The 17,937-nt window shown below is 33.1% G+C and overlaps 1 protein-coding gene across 1 annotated transcript in view; it reads left to right on the top strand.

Moving 5' to 3' along the window:
* LOC117241075 overlaps window positions 1–17,937 on the top strand; it is a 237,934-nt gene that overhangs the window by 38,515 nt on the left and 181,482 nt on the right. Inside the window, exons 5-6 of the mRNA XM_033507059.1 lie at window positions 12,580–12,666; window positions 13,565–17,850. Coding sequence (XP_033362950.1) covers window positions 12,580–12,666; window positions 13,565–17,850 — 4,373 coding nt within the window. The remainder of the gene's footprint in view (window positions 1–12,579; window positions 12,667–13,564; window positions 17,851–17,937) is intronic.

Here is a 17,937-nt window from a genome sequence, read left to right as displayed (position 1 = left end):
AACGCAACATTTTGCGGCCACCGAAATTGAAACGTAACGTAGCTTAAAAAGAGGTGATCGGATTGTAAATGAAACACGCTGTAGATACTGAGGCCGATGTCGCTACTGTTAGTAATATCTGTTACAGGATTCGGCGTATAATATCGAAAGCTTTCTATTAATATCTTGGAAACTAATAAATATCAGGAGTTAAAATTTTATATTTCAGGTTCCTATTTTTTCATCGTTCCTCTCAAATTTCATCTCGATCGGTCATTAGGACCTTTCGAAATTACAACCAAATAACTTTGCACCGGTTCGGTAGACTAAAATTACGCTTGGTACGTATTTTGGTATAATAACAATTAGTGAAAAATTTTTTAATGAAAACAAATAATTATAAAATGATGGAATCTATGAAACAATTTAATATTTCTAAAAATTACAATGTTCTACCTTAAATAGACCGTTATATACGTAATATTTCCTCCTTTGCTTATATCCAAAATCTACATGTTACAAAGTTCCAGATATATTAGGCGACCACTAACGATTCGTGCGCAGCGGTGAATGTGTCGAATAAATTCGACGGTGATGTATTAACGCCAGTTACATGGGAGCGGCGTCATGGCCCAAAGGGGCCAAGCCCGCATTTCCGCAGCCCTATCTTGCATCTTTCGTTCTTTGCGTTCTAGGTGCTCAGAAGCCGAATCCTCACGAGCAATTCCTACGATCGTTCCAGTATTTCGGTTACGTCATTAATCGGCTCGATGTCTTTTGTCGCTTGTCACATAATAGCTTATGTAATTGTTACTGATATATACCATCAACCATTGTTCCTCTACTTTATGCTTTGCTCTTTTGTTCAATTTACAGATTACAGTTTCATTTATCGTTGTTGTTTAATAATACAACTTATGTCAATTTAGAATGAATATAATGGGTTTAAACTTTGAAGTTTTTGCAACAAAGCTTTTAAAATAGAGTAAAGGGTGCCTTTTCCTTATAAATAGTAATGTTTCATAAAACTATTTCAAGTTGCAGATAAATCAGTAATTTATTAATAATATAATGGAATATAGAAAGGGAGCAAGTATAATACAGTATAGTAAAAGAGGGGCAAGTTTTTATAGAAATAATATTTATGTAAGTTAATGTAAAGCTTAAAATGGGAAGAGACGAGCCGCTAGATCGTATTTTTAACATTACATCTACTAAAATTTTTACAACCAACCAACTTTTCTCAAAAATTATAAAATCCACCCTATACCTTAATTATATGGTTTGGTGTAACTGTAAACAATTAATTGAACAAATTAAAAAAAAAATATATCTGCCGTGCCGTTTGTTTTGTAAAAATGAACATCGTACATGCTATATGAAGTTTAAAAAATATTTTAGTTTTTAATTTTTTTAATTTTCCACAATCACTTTTTTAAGTTTTATTTGATAAGAGTAAAGAGAAACAAAAGCAATGTACGCCACGACATTCGATATATCGATAAACGTGAAAAGGACGCGTGCGGAACCATAGTCTTGCTGACCTGATTTTCAATACAGACAGAAAAATCAATCTGGACAAAATTCAAGTTTTGTGTACGTGGTATATTTCAAATTCCTGTTTTCCATACCTTTCACTCGAATTACTTTACTTGATTCATGATCTGGTCTATATTTATTCAAGATAATAATCGAAGCAAAAATAAAATATAAAATAAATTCAATATTAACATAAGTCAATCGAATGTAAGATAATATAAAATATACAGCTATACTGACGTAACTGATCAAACACTCTTTAAAATAGAATGCCTTTTTAAATAATGGACTAAACGACTTGAGATTCTTTCTTTTTTTAAAAGTTAAAAGCATTAGTTCACGACGTGATGACGCGAAAGAAATTTTTGAAAAAAATTGCAGTTGATCGGAATCAGGGAGGAAAAGATAAAGGTCGCCTTTTACAACCTTTTTATCTGGACCAGCACTGAAAACTTAAAAGCACGTTTTAAACATTTATGTCACTTATATATATATATTAATTATATATTAATTACACTAATTAATTATATATTATATATTAATTATATGTATATAATTAACATAAATGTTTAAAACGTGCTTTTAAGTTATCAGTACAGGTCCAGATAAAAAAGTTGTAAAAGGCGACCTTTATCTTTTCCTCTGTGATTGATAATATATTAATGGTCAAAATAGAATATTTTTATAACTTCCGGCATAAAATTTGAAGATTCTTACATTTCTTGATGCCTGTAGCTTGTTTCCGCATTAACCGATTTCAACACAACTTTCAGCATATGTATATAAACGTACATAAAGGCATCGAAAAATGTGATGAAAGAATCTTTAGATTTTTACATTTAGAATTACGCCGGAAGTTGTGAAAATATATTATTTTCACCATTAGCCTGTGTAACTCGTGGAAACCTTAATCGATATTGATGAGATTCTTATTTTGTACATAGGTAAATAAGTCCACAAAGTGCATTGTTTAAATTTTCATTATAGGCTCAAATAAATAAATTGTAAAAAGATACCTTTGCTAATGCATAGTGCTATATTGTCCTAAATTTGTTTCAAAATAATTCTTAAAGATACAGGGTATGTATACGTTTTGTGTTGTTAGCGATTCAGATGATGAACTAATAGTGTTTCCTTTGTGGTTAACAACAGGCGCTCCCACTTTTATAATTGTTGCAGTTGTCCTTCACTCTTCAATAATTTCACGTTAGTCGACTCTCGTCATCGAGTCGATTACATAATTAAGAAGCGTTATACAATAGTTATCGCTGTCTGACAGCTACTTTTCAGCTAAAGTTAAGCAAACAGAATGGAAAGTTTGAACTTTATATAAGTTAAACGAGCAATTATATTTGGAAGCTTCAATAGTATAAAACTAAACGCAATATTTTATCAGAGGAAGAATAACAAATGCCGAAGAATGATAATAATAACGAGAATAATAATTTAGATTTCTACGAGCTGTCTCATACTAACGAATCCACGTAATATTCCCTACACTGCAGGTACATTATTCGAAAAAGTGTTTCAAATAAAATTTATTTTGTTTCGAGGATGATTTTACGACAGTCACAAATCTTGTCTCTCTGGGACTTCAAGGTGACCTTAGGTTTTCGTAAATGGAACTGTGAATTTTTTTCATGCATCATTCGATGCATTTTTAATTCTCTACAAAAAAGTATTTGGTCAAAAAATGATTATTTTGCAAGATATTTTAACTTTAATCTTGTAAGACTCGTGGTCTGAAAGACAAAATAAGAAGATAATGCAATGCTTTCATGTTTATGTTCTCTTTGTCGTTCATACACTTAATTCGATGAAATTGATATTGAAATAAGCATTTAACAAGGTATTTTATTACAATTACCTATTTACAAGTACCTATCTTCGCACCTTTTTATAAAGAATTAACAAACGTATCGAACGACGTATAAAAAAAAGAAGCCAAAGGTCACGTTGTAATCGCGGAGGCAGGTTCACATCGATAAGATTTACGACCAACAGATGTCCGCTCCCAAGTTTACAAGATACTTGCATGGATCGATTAATATGAGACACTCTGCGTAACTTGGATCAATATTTATGTTTAAAGCTTTCGATAATATAAAAAATAGTGTGATATTCCATCGAAGAAAAAATAAATCGCTTTGCTTTTTTGATGGCGATGTATAATTTCAATAAAATTCTAACGAACAGGAGATTGTTTAGTATGTATATCTAAAATCAAACTTTAGTATTACCTTTGGTTCTATTGAAATTTGGCGATTATTCGGAGTAGGGGTGAATTGACTGATTTTTCAGTGACTTTGAAATAATCTTTCAAGGTCAATATTCTGAACAACCTTTTTTCTCATTCGTGTAATTGCCACGCCACTTGGCATATTTTTCAAGATATTCGCAAAAAACTTCAATGAAATGTAGATAAGGTACGATTACACTTGATTTTGGATAAAAATTTTAAAAATTGTATAAATTGTTGAGGTTATTCGGTGTGTAAACAGAGAAAACACGTGGATAAATTGTAAGGTAGAAAATATATTTAAATAGAAGTGTAATAAGTAAAATACAATTTGAGCTGGTCCAGATCCGCATGCTAGCTGTGTTACCTAATAACTGAAAAACCCCGAAGCCAACGTCGCCTGTCTACTGTTTATGGCATGACATCGTCGCAGTCTTTTGTCTACGCGCTGTCGATGGCTTCAGTGCTTGAGAAAACTAAAAAAGACCAGATGTAGAGTTTTCTTAGAAGTGGTAACCACTTCAACATAAATAAAAATAAGCAAGGAGTTGTAGGTTCGGCAGCCATTAGCCACCCGGCGTGATTAGCCTGCCATTGGTGTGAGATAATTTTTGATGAATCGATTGATATATGGAATGTTGCATTTTATTCTAATGTTCAATTGGTCAAAAATGTAACAAGTATATCTACTATCATTGAAAAATCGTTTACAGAGCGAAATGAAATAGTGCACATAATCTTAAACTTAAATTAGTTTATAACTTGAAAAGTAAATGCGGGTGGCGGCGAAATGTATAAAGCAAAGTTATTTAGGATAGGCATCTTGGCAACATATTTGAAGAATCATTGAAATCGGTGAGGGCGCTCCTATATATTCCCAATAATTACCAATTTCTTAGTTATAATACGAAAGAGAAGAATTCGTTTGTAGTATAAGGTATTTTTAACTGCATTTTATAAAACTAACGTAATAGCATAATAATTTGGCGATTTTTATATCGAAATCGTCTAATTTAAATCACATGAGACATGAACATTTTTAGAATTCATATATATTTTTCGATAGAATATTAAATTGATTACGTCATATAGCAATATTATCATCATAGAATTCTAATTGTAATGGAACCATTTGAACCATTTTTATCATAATTCGATGTAGATATTTATGCATTTATGGGAAATCCAAAGGTACAATATTACACAGAATTCGCACAGTATGCAACAACATATTATAAAATTCAAGTGTCTGTTCAATTCAAAGTGTAGTACTCGTAATTTAAAGAGTTAATAAATTTAAGCAGTGAAACAATTCTGTACGTAAGTTCCATTTATATCGTTGTATTCGTTAAAATATAAATTTGTATAAATATCCGCGGTTTATTTATAGTATTTATTTACAGTAAAATTTACGAAAAGTGTGAGAAAAAAAAAAAGTTAGAAAATAATAATGTTAAAATATTTAAAAGGTAGATACTACTGCGATATTTTTATGTAAATCTTATATTATTTGATCGAATATTCTTTAAAAATCTGTTAAAATGATATCGTTCAATAACACAATAGAGATATCACGCTACGTAAATCAATATTGTTCGTGAGAACTGTCCTGTCTCCCGGGGAGTCGTTGCATTATATGCAGCTTAAAAGGAGCAGTACAACCTTTTGAAATCTTGAAAAGTAAAACCTAATTAGGGAGTTATTCGTCTTTGAGCAACAAAGACGAGGGAAATCACATAATGTTCGAACGAAGAAGCATCAAAATTACTGCCTTTCTTGTCTTGCACGAAATTTCATTTTCCTCCACTGTAGCAAGTTTCTTTGAAAATTTTCCTACGTCGCTTTAATCGATATAAAACGACTTTTGAATATACAAAAATATACAAAGATATTTTATAAGTAATAAAAAAAGAGTAAATATGGGATGTATGTCATATTTATTTAATAATCGTTGTAAAATTGTGTGCGTGTTTGAAGAAAATTAATAGTTTTTCAATGGTATTTGCGAAATTAATTACATTTTACTATAATGTTAATATGTTCATCTTTATGATAACATGTAGTAATTAAAATTTTTCCTTTTTTTCATATAAATTTGTTTTTTAAACTATTTATTTCGATATCATTTACTGCTTAAATTATCGTAAAATTCTTGACTTATTGGAAACAACGATAAGGAAATGTCGAACTGATTCAAGTTTCAAAATTGTTCAGTTACTTTTAAATACTTCTTTCTTTTCGTTATCTCTTATAAATCTATAGTAATTTAAGTAGTTGTAAATAAGAAATGCAAATTGACTAAATACTTGACAGAATTATTTAGTATTTTAATTAGATATTCATATTGACAATTATTTATCTTTGCTGCTATTTTCTTTCTTTGTTCCAGGAAAGGTTATATCTTTTTTATCTGAACGTTAACAGTTGTCGTATGGAATGTATTTTCTTCAAACTCAATAAGGACATCAGTTCTATTTCTCTCGCTATTCTAATGACTCTTTTCAATCCAACAAACTTTAAAGTGTAATTTAGTATTGCTATTATATAGTATTTTATATAATTTTCTCCTTTATTCGTTACGTTACGAGTTATACAAATCTCAGTTTCAATTACATACATCAAATTCTTGAATTGTAGCATGAATTGTTAGTGTTATTACAGAACTTATTATGACGCATGTTATAAATGAAATAACATAAACGAACTCTTGATATCGAATAACTGATTCAATTTTATAGTCCTAATGATTGAATCATTTTATTAATCAGGAAGCAAATCGTAACATTATTCATGTTCAATAATACAAATACAAATACAAGCGGGAACAGAAGTTTCATAATTCGAAACTTCTTGTTAATACACGGATGCCCGATAGGTTTTCAAACTTATTTTTCTCGAAAATGAAGCCTTAAACGAAAAAATGTTCTTCTTACTTTTCGGTTTATTTTTGCATGTACTATCATTTCGGAGATATCCTGTATGATATGTTGGTTTCTAAACGTCAATCGGTCATTCATTTGATGTTTAAAATTTATATTCGTTAAACGTTTTTTAAATTGTTCCTTGTATCTTATATTCGAAATAGTTTTCCATATTTTCGCTGCATAAAGAGAGGAAATAGAATTCTCTTCCCACCGAGTCCCTTCAGTCTTTTATATCTAGTCTTCAGTCTTTCAGTCTATTTTATAGAAGAGAAAAAGAAGAGAAGAACCCAAATCTCCTGGCGATCTATGAAGAATTGCATTAGGGATGCCTGTCGACAAATTAAATATGCAAGTTTCGAGAGGGTAGATCTATTATTTACGGACAAAATAAATCACTATATTGATGGCCGATGTCGTACTTTCGAATACAGAAGATAACGGACTATTTCAGAAACGTTTAATGAAGATAAGTTTTGACCTCTAGTGGCCTTCAAAGAGCGTTATATTATACGCCAATGAATTCATCTTGAAATGGGCTACACACTTGGCTGAACGAAAACATACAGTTTCATTTAATAAAACAGAGGTCACCTTGAGATTTCCGAGGCACCTTCACTTAGATAAAATTTGTGTTTACAATAGCAATCCTCCCGCTGCCTTGAAACAAAGTAATTTCTATTTGAAATCAATAATGAAATAATAAATAATGAATTCGAGAAATAATTACATGGATGAGTTAAGGTGAGACACCTTGTATGCAACAACATAAGAGAGAAAGAGAGAGAGAGGGAGAGAGAAATTTCTCTACGTTACGTTAAATTTTTTGAGAGGAAGGAGAAGGATTTAAAAAATGTAGGGAGAGAGAGGTATTTTGGTATTTGTAAGTCTTCCTTGATAAATGTTATGTAAATATATTATCAGTGATACATTTGTTCTAGACTTTTACAAGTGTACTAGCAAGAAAATCTGATAAATACAGAAAGTGATAAAATCAATCTTTACTATTTCGTATCTTTCATCTTTACAGTGTCATGCAAAGCGAATTATAATTCATAAATTATCACTTGGCATCGGTACCCGAGATATTTAAGTTTACTTTAGTCAGCTATTTGTCCTTCAAAAATTATTTTAGTACGTTATTTTAATTATCGTACATTTACTAATATTAAACTTGTATATTACATTTTGTTCTAGAAGAACATTACAACTAATGGTCCTCAAGTAAATGTATTCTTCACTGTAATAATTTAATTTGGAAATAGTTTGACCTAAAAACTATCTTAATCGTGAGATGTACAACTCAATGATTTAGCTGAATACAATTCTGCTGCAATAAAATTATAGAAATCATCGACAGTAACTATGTAACATGATGAATCTTTTACAAAAAAAAAGTTTAAATTTTTTGGACATAAATGAGAAATGTTAGACTCTTTGTCCGTCTTCCTGAAAAAAAAGAGAAACATTGATTTGATTGTTTAGATCTGAAACATGATTACTAACGTGACTACTAACAAACCTGATAGTATAATTTTTTCAATTTGTGACAAGCTGCCTCCATTTCTTTATTGTCCTTTCCCAGGCCAGTTATCTACCCATAGCGCGATCGAATAACACGACTAGTTACTAAAGAGAGCAATGTACTAAAAATCGAACGGCCATTCGATTTCCATTCAAATTATTCCGGATTGAATTCGTGTGTGATGCGTGATGTAATGAAAAGTGTGGAAAATGGATGGGTGTGCTCAGAATCGTAGTCGTTCTGCCGGCATTGTTTACTCGGAAGGAAGTTCAACTCGGAAGTGGCACTATTCATGAATCTCATACGAGGGGCAGAGCGGCGTATATACACGTAGTTCGTGTGTTCCCGTGTGTCAGAAGCTCTACAAAGATTATTTGATGTGTAAGTGCACGTTTCACAGATGAGGCGCGGTGTACTTAATGCAACATGTATACGTATGCGTATATGTTTGACGTAAAAACGTCATTCAAGGGGCTGGCTGCGCAAGCGTAACTTGAAATTCTGTATACGGATCAGTGTCGACTGATCTACAACAGCGTTTCTCAATCTTTTCTACGAGTTACGAGTTATTAAAACTCAAAAATTATCTGTTTTTTTTTTATGAAATGCTTGAAATTTCATACTTGATAAATAAAAATCACATAACCAGTTTAGAGTAGGTACGATGTTTGTACGACAAGAAATACATACATGACACAAGTGTACATGTAATAGAGCAACTAGAGTAGAGTATAATATTTGTACGAGTAATAGCTACATTTTGTTCTATATTTTAAACAAATGAATCATCCATATAACTATATTGGCTTGCTCATATATTTAAAACTTTGTAAAAAATTGCAATCTTTCTTGTATAGCAGCATCAGGTTTGATAATGAGACAAGCGAAGGCGTTGAGTAACTTTTACACATTACAAGTCAGCTAGTAATCTTATTTTACATAAAATTGTAAAATTTCAAGATAGAAATTTGTAACTTTTGATTTGTAACTCGTCAACTTATCAGTACATTGTTAGTTACTAAATTGATATGCAAGAGGACTCAGATGTTGATTTTTATACGATTAGGAAAAAGTGGAAACGCCGATTAATCTTGCAATGCATGGAGTACCATTGAGCTATTACTTTTATTCAGCGTATTGCTTTAATTTACCACCTATTAAATATTATTGGAATTTTTTAAATTCATTTTTTATATTTTTGAAAGTACTTTTTATGTACGTTCTTAAAGCAAAAAATGATTGGTAATGTTTGTGATTGGCGCAAGAAATAATAATATAATCAGGAATAATTGGAAGTGAGAGTATACTGTCATTCATATCTACTGAAGTATTCAATTTTTAATGATTTACGTTTAGAAAATAATTGTTTTATATATAAATAAAAACATATTTCTTCTATGTTTTTTTTAATGGGAGGAGTTAATGTTACTGGTGTATTTTTATTAAAAATTCAATATTAATCTAATTCTTTTTCTGTGCCTAGAAATGGATTATGCACAGAAAAAAATAATAGCATTTAATTATTATCTATCCAAATTTTTTTACTCTCCACAGATAATCGTGAAAATAACGATTTTTTTCTTCGTAGTGTATGAACAATAATTTTTCGGCTAATGCATTTTTTCTCCTTAACGATATTTGATTATTAAGTAGCACAAAATATTTTCTTCATTATAAATAGATTTTCTGAGATTCTTTTGTTTATGTCATATAAATAGTAATTTTTCAATTTTCGTAACTAGTAAAGACGTTAACTTGGTTTACATATGATTCATTTCAAATTTTAAATAATTTAATACCCATTTGCAATATATCGGATAACATCGTATCAAACATCCAAGACAGGTTTATAACTTTTCATAAACTTTGTAAACAAGAAGTACTAGCACTACTTTATCTAACAGAATTTTGATGTCGCACTTGCTTTCCAGTATTTCCATATACGACATATATCGATGCAACGTTACAGTATTTATTTTGCGAATAAATTAATTTTTCCGTCGATATGTTTTTCCTTAACGGGTGTATTTCCCGCTTTACAGTAGAATGCATACTTTTGGCGATGGATTAATTTTACAATACACATCAGTAATTAAAATTTATCTGAGCGTAACGTACAATTTTATTTTTCAATACGCAAAACTAATATCGTAGAAAGCAAGAAAATGGAGCATTATGCAAATATCTCATAAACAGTTGAACGTGGAAATGCGTTAAGCTTTACGAAAAATTATAAAGTTGGTAACTACGCCAGAAATTAAATATAATTTGAATTTAATGTATTTAGGCCCGTGTGAAAACTGGAACTAATTTGATTTGTTATTGTATAGACTAGTTGTTATTTTTACTTTTAAAATTTAAAAAATTGAGTAGTAACTGCAAATAATATTATATAGTAATGTAGCAGAAAATAAAAATAATATCGTTTCATATACAAAGAAATACTAATACTGAAGTGGTTTGTCAAAATGAGGATCTTTTCATAATTTTGTACATAATTTTTTCGTTAAAAACTTGGACAACTTTAAATCACATAAAATCATTATGATTTTATTTTTTCATGAAACAGATTTTTCTTTTTCTTCGACGAAGTTAAATTTTTATAGTTTACCAAACACAGATGCATCCGTTTGAACATTATTAACATTTTCAATTATATGTATTAGGTTGTCCCAAAAGCTTCTTTCGCTTTATAAGGAAATAATAGATCCAGTAGAGACATTTTGTTCTATTACTATAGAATAGATCATACATGATTCAATAAAGTAATATAAAAGAACAAATGTTGTGCATCTATTATTTCCTTATAAAACGAAAATTGATAACGGGATCAAGTAAATAGAACAGTATGTATTTATGTATTCTATAATGGAGAATTTTTTAAATGAAGCTACAAACATCTAAATTTGGAAAAGAAGAAATATAGTTATTATACATTATACAGAAATATAGATAGTATCATAGATAGGAAATGTAAATGCATATACAATGTGTCTAAAGCACTGAGGCCATAAATTACACACACACACATATAATATAATACTTAAATATCAACTTCTGAATCGACTTGAAATCCCCAGTTTAAAACACGTTATTTATCAAAATTCTGTTTAACCGGAATAAGTCATTCGATCGAAGCGGTTCACAAGGTTCTCCAAACAAATAGTCACATATTTTTCAATACCTTTTCAAACAAACTTCTCGCAAAAATATTCAAACAACTTGAAAACATCGTGCTTCCGTAAAATGAAAGTTTATTTTCATTTACTAAATAAAGAAAGAGGTAGCCTGAAATTTGCTGATCGAACGTGTAAACGGATAATGAACGCAGGAGAACAGTTTGAGAAACCCTGATATTCGTAAGCATGTATTATATAAACAATACATGTTGGCGATACCCGCGCGAACAGAGAATCGCACGCGTGGGTGGGGACACGAGCGTGTTTTACGGGTGGCGGATCTGCTCGCGCTCAGTCTATTCCTGCGATTCATGGATCCTACCGGCCATGCCGCTGATTTGTGGCCCGTTGACGTTTAATTCGGAATTCATAAGCGACTGTCGGTGGCGTGGAAACGCGCAAATTTAGCTCGATTGTTCATGGATTTTGTAAGCATCAGGTCCGTGGACAGCAGCATCGAAGCTATTTTAATAATTTTACAGATGTTTCCTACCTTGTAATTTCATATATCTTTGAGTAACGTTTCGAAAGTCGATCGTTCCACCTGTTAATTGGAAACGATGAGTTCACTTGTCATTCGGATTGTCAATACTTTGATTTGTTTAATGCATCGATATATTTACTTGTATTTCATTTCTATTTTAACCTTACTGTTTTTAGTGTATTCTGAAAATTATTGCTGTATAATGATTTGTGGATTGCTTAATTAAAATTAGTTGCTAGCGATAGAAAAGTGGTTTTATTGATTTTTAATTCTGTTTGCGAGGAAAGATCTGATTTAGAAATAATCTGAATTGGCATTAATCGTAAATTTGCATCAGGTGGTTGTGACATTCGGTTTTTCATAGTGCTGAATGACAATCTACGCAATATAAACATCGACATTATTAGAATTTGATTACTTGTTTTATCATTTCTTTCTATCTAGCAACAATTACTTTTCTCGATTTTTTAATGTATTAGTTATCCCAATTAATAAATTATTTATATATGTCAATCGTTTTCGCTATTTATATTTTAAATCAAAATGTCTGAAATAAGAAAACATAAAATGAAATAGAAATAAATAGAATAAAATAGAAACTAAAGGAACATAAAAACTATCGTGAATTTATTTGGTATTTCGCAGATTCGTTTGGCAGACATACAAAAAGAACATATAATTGAATTATAAAATTTGTCGTGTTTACTTTTCAGATGATACAAAATCTGACCAAAGCTACGCCAATCAGAACGGTGAACCGAAGAGTTCCTTGATCCACCAACGAAACGAAACCGAGAAAAGTAAGAATCGATCATATTTTTTTCCCCTTTAATTGATAACCGATATTACTTTGGAATGCTGTCCTGGCGGTGAATCATGCTTTTTGCACGGTCATAAGACAACATCAACTTCTTTTCCTTATTTACCGTGCACATTTGCATTCGTCATTCTCGTTTCATTCATGGGAAGATGTAAATGCTACGCATTAATATTACTTTCTTGTGCAAATAAGATTATTAAATACGTCCCAACTATTAACTATAGTCTTCTTAACATCATCTCAAAATTCGGAAATATAAATCAAATCGTGTAGTATATAAAATACGATAGCAATTCATAAGCTGTTCTTTAAATATTGCTCCACCCATAATAGGATTATTTTTCGTATCGTTTTTTATATCTCAATAATTTTATGGCTACACTATAATTACTCTAATTATCGAAAGAGACTTCAGTTTTGGTTAGAGAACTTTCGGTTTAGAAATTTCATCTTCTTCTAAATTTTTCTTCTCATTAATATAATCGAGCCAAGCTAGCAATTACAGCATAGACACGATAGACACGATATAGCTATCGAACGATTAAACGATTCTCGTTAGTGTGGCATTTCCCTGATAGAAAGGAACGAACATCTTTTTCTTTACGTTTTGTCGTCTTATGTCAATACACGTTGATTCCCTCGAAGAAAATTATGCGACAAGTAGAGCATCTTCTCGAGAACAATTCCGGCGGAACGGTTTAACAATCCCTTTCGTTATTTAATATTATACTTATTTATAAACTACGAACAAGATTGCATTTCACCAGACATTAAAAAGCAAAAGCAGTGAAAAAACAAAAAAAAAAAAGATGAAGCATAAAACAGAAAAGTAGAAAACAGAGAAAAAATCGAAATTGGCCGATTTTACGATTCCATAGGAGTTTGCAAATTCTTGGAGTACGCTACCGACACGGAAGAGATTAACATGCCGCATAGTGCGCGAAACCGCAGAAATCGCAAAGGTCGCAACAACAGAAGACCTTTTCAAAGGCAGCAAACTCTGGATAAAGCTACGAAAGATAACAACGCCACCATAGAAATTCCGAAGAACATCGAGGAACACGAAGAGAATCTTCACGAACCTAAGACGAGCGCAGATACGAAGACGAACGACTCCGACTCGGAGAATACCGTACACAGTGGCAAAAATCAACGGCAGAATGTCGAAGACGATGATGTAAACGTGACAAAGAATTCGGATAACGAAATCACCCCAAAGGGAGTTATATCGAAGTCTCGTAGATACGCGAAAGAAGAAAAGTGTCGAATAGAGATAGGTACAGTGCAACCTGGCATCAAAGTTATGAAGATCACAACGATCAGTAGTTCACCTCTGGAAGCAAAGATCGATCACATTCCCGGGGTCGGTATCGTAGAGACTGGCAGTAAAGATAAGATGCCGGATAACGAGGCTATTGTGACAATTTCCGAACCTGTGGACTCTTTCTCTTCTTCTACGACGAAAGTGGACAGGAAGAACGATCTGAGTCAAGATTCGATGTTGACTGGCAACAAGCTGCAGATTCGCGATGTCAGCGACTGCGACACGGTAGACACCGATAACGTTAAACCAGTTATCGTCGAAATGGAATCGGACGTGGAAAGGGAGCCAACGGAGCTAGCTACGCGGTTGGAAGCGGATTTCGATGACTCTGATGCGTCGAAGCAAGATTTTGTGGAACCGAGGCGTGTCTGGGACAGCGTGATGCCGCACGACGTAGAGAGGAAATTGAGGAGCTTCATCGAGAGTCTAAAATTGCCGACTTACGTGGAGGACGTCGTGGAACCAACGAAGCCGACGGACCACGAGCGGATCAGTGGCTCGACGCACAAGAAGGCGAGGAAACGCGCCACTTTCGAAGCGCAACACGCGCACTTGCAAGCGGCTAACAGGTTTTTGGACATCATTCAAGAGGAGGGCGAGAAATTGTCCGAAGACGAAGAGCAGCATATAAGAGATTTTATTAACGAGGAGATTGGGAAATACCGGAGGAAAGAACGCTGTTCGGAACGTGTAGAACATAAAGAGGGATTGATGCAAGAAATAAGAGAGGAGGAGCACAGTGTGAAGATAAATGTGATCAACGTGGACGAAGAAATGTCTGAGAAAAAGGAAGATGCTGATAAAAAGAAAGATGCTGATAAAAAGGAAGATGCTGATAAAAAGGAAGATGCTGATAAAAAGGAAGATGCTGATAAACAGGAAGATGCTGATATAGGAAGAACTGTAGAATTGGATAGAGTGGAAACGGAGCTTGACACTAGAGAAGCGAGGAAGCCGATTGACGAAGATAATGAATCGCAGAAGGATTCAAAGGAAGAGAATTTCAAGCTGAAAGAAGATAACGATACGGAAGTGTTAGAAGGGAAAAATGTTAATGTTGAAGACGAGTCTGTAGGAAGTGAGTCATTCAAAATAGAGGAATTGGAGCAAAGTATAGAAGAAGATGAAGAGATATTAGAGAAAAAGGACGATAATAATGGAAAGATCGAGGAAGTGGTAAGCGAACCATTGAGTGATGACAGTATAAGTCAAAGTGATTCTAAGTTGATTGTTGAAGATGAAACTAGTGATCAAATGTTGTTTAATGGTGCAAATAATGAATTGAAAGATTTGAATAATAAGCAATTAAACGAAAAATGTGAAACATTAACTGATGATGTTAGAATAAAAGAAGTAGAAAAAGTATCGCTTGTTCAAGAAGGTATGTCGACAGAACAGACGTCAGAAAAACAATCAGAAGTTTCTGATGATTTAAATATCAGTGCACGTTATACGACGATACAGGTTGAAGAGAACAAAAATGAAAAATTAGAACTGGATAAAAATCAAGATACTTTGAATGAAATATCGGAAGAATTAAGGATCAAACAGTTAGAAGTGGATGGTAATTGTACTCGTTTGGAAAGTGAAGTATTAATTGAAAAGCCTGTTAGAGAAGAAAAATTGGATTTGGAAAATAATATACGAAATTCTGAAGCAAATACATTGTCAAAGGAAACTGAAGAATCAAAATCAATTGGTGACGATGATGGTTCCAAAAACGAAGTGCTGTGTGAAAAATTGGTAAAAGAGAAGGAATCATGTATGAGAGATGATGTTGTGAAAGATTCCGAAGTAAATACGTTGCCTGAAAATCGAACGACTGAAGCGATTGAAAATGGAACAACAAATAATGGAGAATCGTCTCATAAAAGTGAGATAAAGTTCGCAAAAGTCGATGAAGAATCATCGTACGAAATAACATCTGCAGAAGTCAATGAAAAATCATCGCAATATGAAACAAAACATAGAGACGTCGATAAAGAATCATCGAAAGAAAATGAAACAAAATCTATAGAAATTAATAACGAATCATCCGAATCGAAATATTCATGTGTAGAAAATACGCAAAATGAAAGTTATACCAATCCAAAAAACATTAATATTTCCGAATCAAGCATAACGAAAAGCGTAAGCGATGAATTATTAAAAGAACAATCCTGTTGCATAGAGAGGAAATGCCCAGAAATTCAGACTCCAGAAAACGTTATATCAGTGATAAAGACAAAACCTTGTACCGTAACGCCGCCAAAAAGATCTTCTAGCCTGTCAGACATCGATTTCCAAGAGAAAACAACGTATTCCGGTATTTACGATCGTAATCCTCCAACCCCTCCGCTTCGTCGAAAAAGGGAAGTCAAACAGCTCATAGACGTTGACGATCCTCCCAGTCGTCCACCTCTTCCGAAAGAAAACCTCAGTATATTCGATGCATCTTTCAGACAACCCTTGGAAATACATTCTTTGGAGACTCCAACGATGTGTAGGAATATTGGCAGCCTGAGAACTTTATTGACAATAATATCCCGCAGTGACGCGTCCGTCAGAAATATTCGCGACGCTTTAAGCACCGTGAATTCGTTGGCTCTGCCTGAGAACGTACGCAAGATAATCGATGATCTAAGAGCAAGCGGGAGGAGGGCTTGTCTCGGGAGTGACATTACCGAATTGCACAATTACCTTGAGAACGGCGCCGAGCTTGGCAATGGAGCAACGCCTGAAATAACGCATGACTACTTGAATCGTAACGTACACGAAAAATCGTCGGCGTCCAAGTCGTCGGCGAGATCTGACGCGCACGAGCCGGTCGAACGACTAGTGAAAATGGTCATAGAATCGTCTAAGGACGAACCTGATCGAGCAACACTTTCTGATAAATCCAATCAGAAGCAATCCGAGAGTAAGATCGGAACGTTAACGAATGAAAATCAGGGAAAGAAAACTGAATCGGAACAGTCATCGCGTCATCATGTTAATAAGGAGGTTATCAAGAGTGAAATGTCGATGAAGAAGAAAATTGTAACGCAAAAAAACATATCAACTATGCGTGACTTTAGATCGCGTAATAATAAAGTTGAAAATTCAAAAGATACCAGGGAGTTAACTACTAGCGAGGAAGAGTTTGAAGAAATATACAAATATTCCACTTCAAAGGACAATGACGAAGTGCAGTCTTACGTTCGTAAAATTAGCAAGCACGATAATCATGATCAGAAGGAACGTGAAAAATTCGATAGCCCATCAGAAATACTAGACTCTATTGTAAAAATCCACCCTGACCATTTCATGGATAAAGATAAGTTGGAGACAGTGGATTATCAAGGGCACGACTCGTCCAGCAGTGCGACTACTTTGAGTACGGTGAAGTATAACCCGGCAGATGCCTGGCAAGCTGACATTTATTCGATAATAGCGGAAGAAGCAAGGAAAAGCAAGCTTAAGCGAGAGGCAGAGGAGAAAGTCGAGTCATCCAGCTTGAGAAACAAACTTCCTTTGCTGAAAAGCGATGAATCGTTTTATAACACAACGAACTGTCACGAAGTTCCAGTGACACCTGAACCTATACCCTATTCACCTGTCGAAGATCTGTGTTACGCGACCATTGACAGTGATGCGAATTATGTGAAAAGTCAGTCGCAGAAAGACGGGACTACCAATAGACCAGAGTCTTTGAAAGACCTTAGCATTAAGAAAATTTTGTCGATGCCGTACGGTTTTCACGTAATCAACGAGATCACGATGCCTAAATTTAACATCTTTAAAAGTCTACGATCTATCCCGAAGTTTACTAATAACGTAACGAATGATGAGATTAGAGACATTCCATTAAATATGCATGCAGTGAATGAGCAGCAAACTGAAAGAGCTAAACTAACGACAGCTTTGTCAGAATCAAAGTGTTCTGATTCATGTAAAACCACTGTTTCA

The sequence above is a fragment of the Bombus vosnesenskii genome, unplaced genomic scaffold (genome assembly GCF_011952255.1).
Source record: "Bombus vosnesenskii isolate JDL3184/JDL3185 unplaced genomic scaffold, Bvos_JDL3184-5_v1.1 scf7180000015241, whole genome shotgun sequence".
NCBI classification, from domain to species: domain Eukaryota; kingdom Metazoa; phylum Arthropoda; class Insecta; order Hymenoptera; family Apidae; genus Bombus; species Bombus vosnesenskii.
The sequence above is the reverse complement of the archived record's forward strand: the minus strand, read 5'-3'. Positions and strand labels throughout refer to the sequence as shown.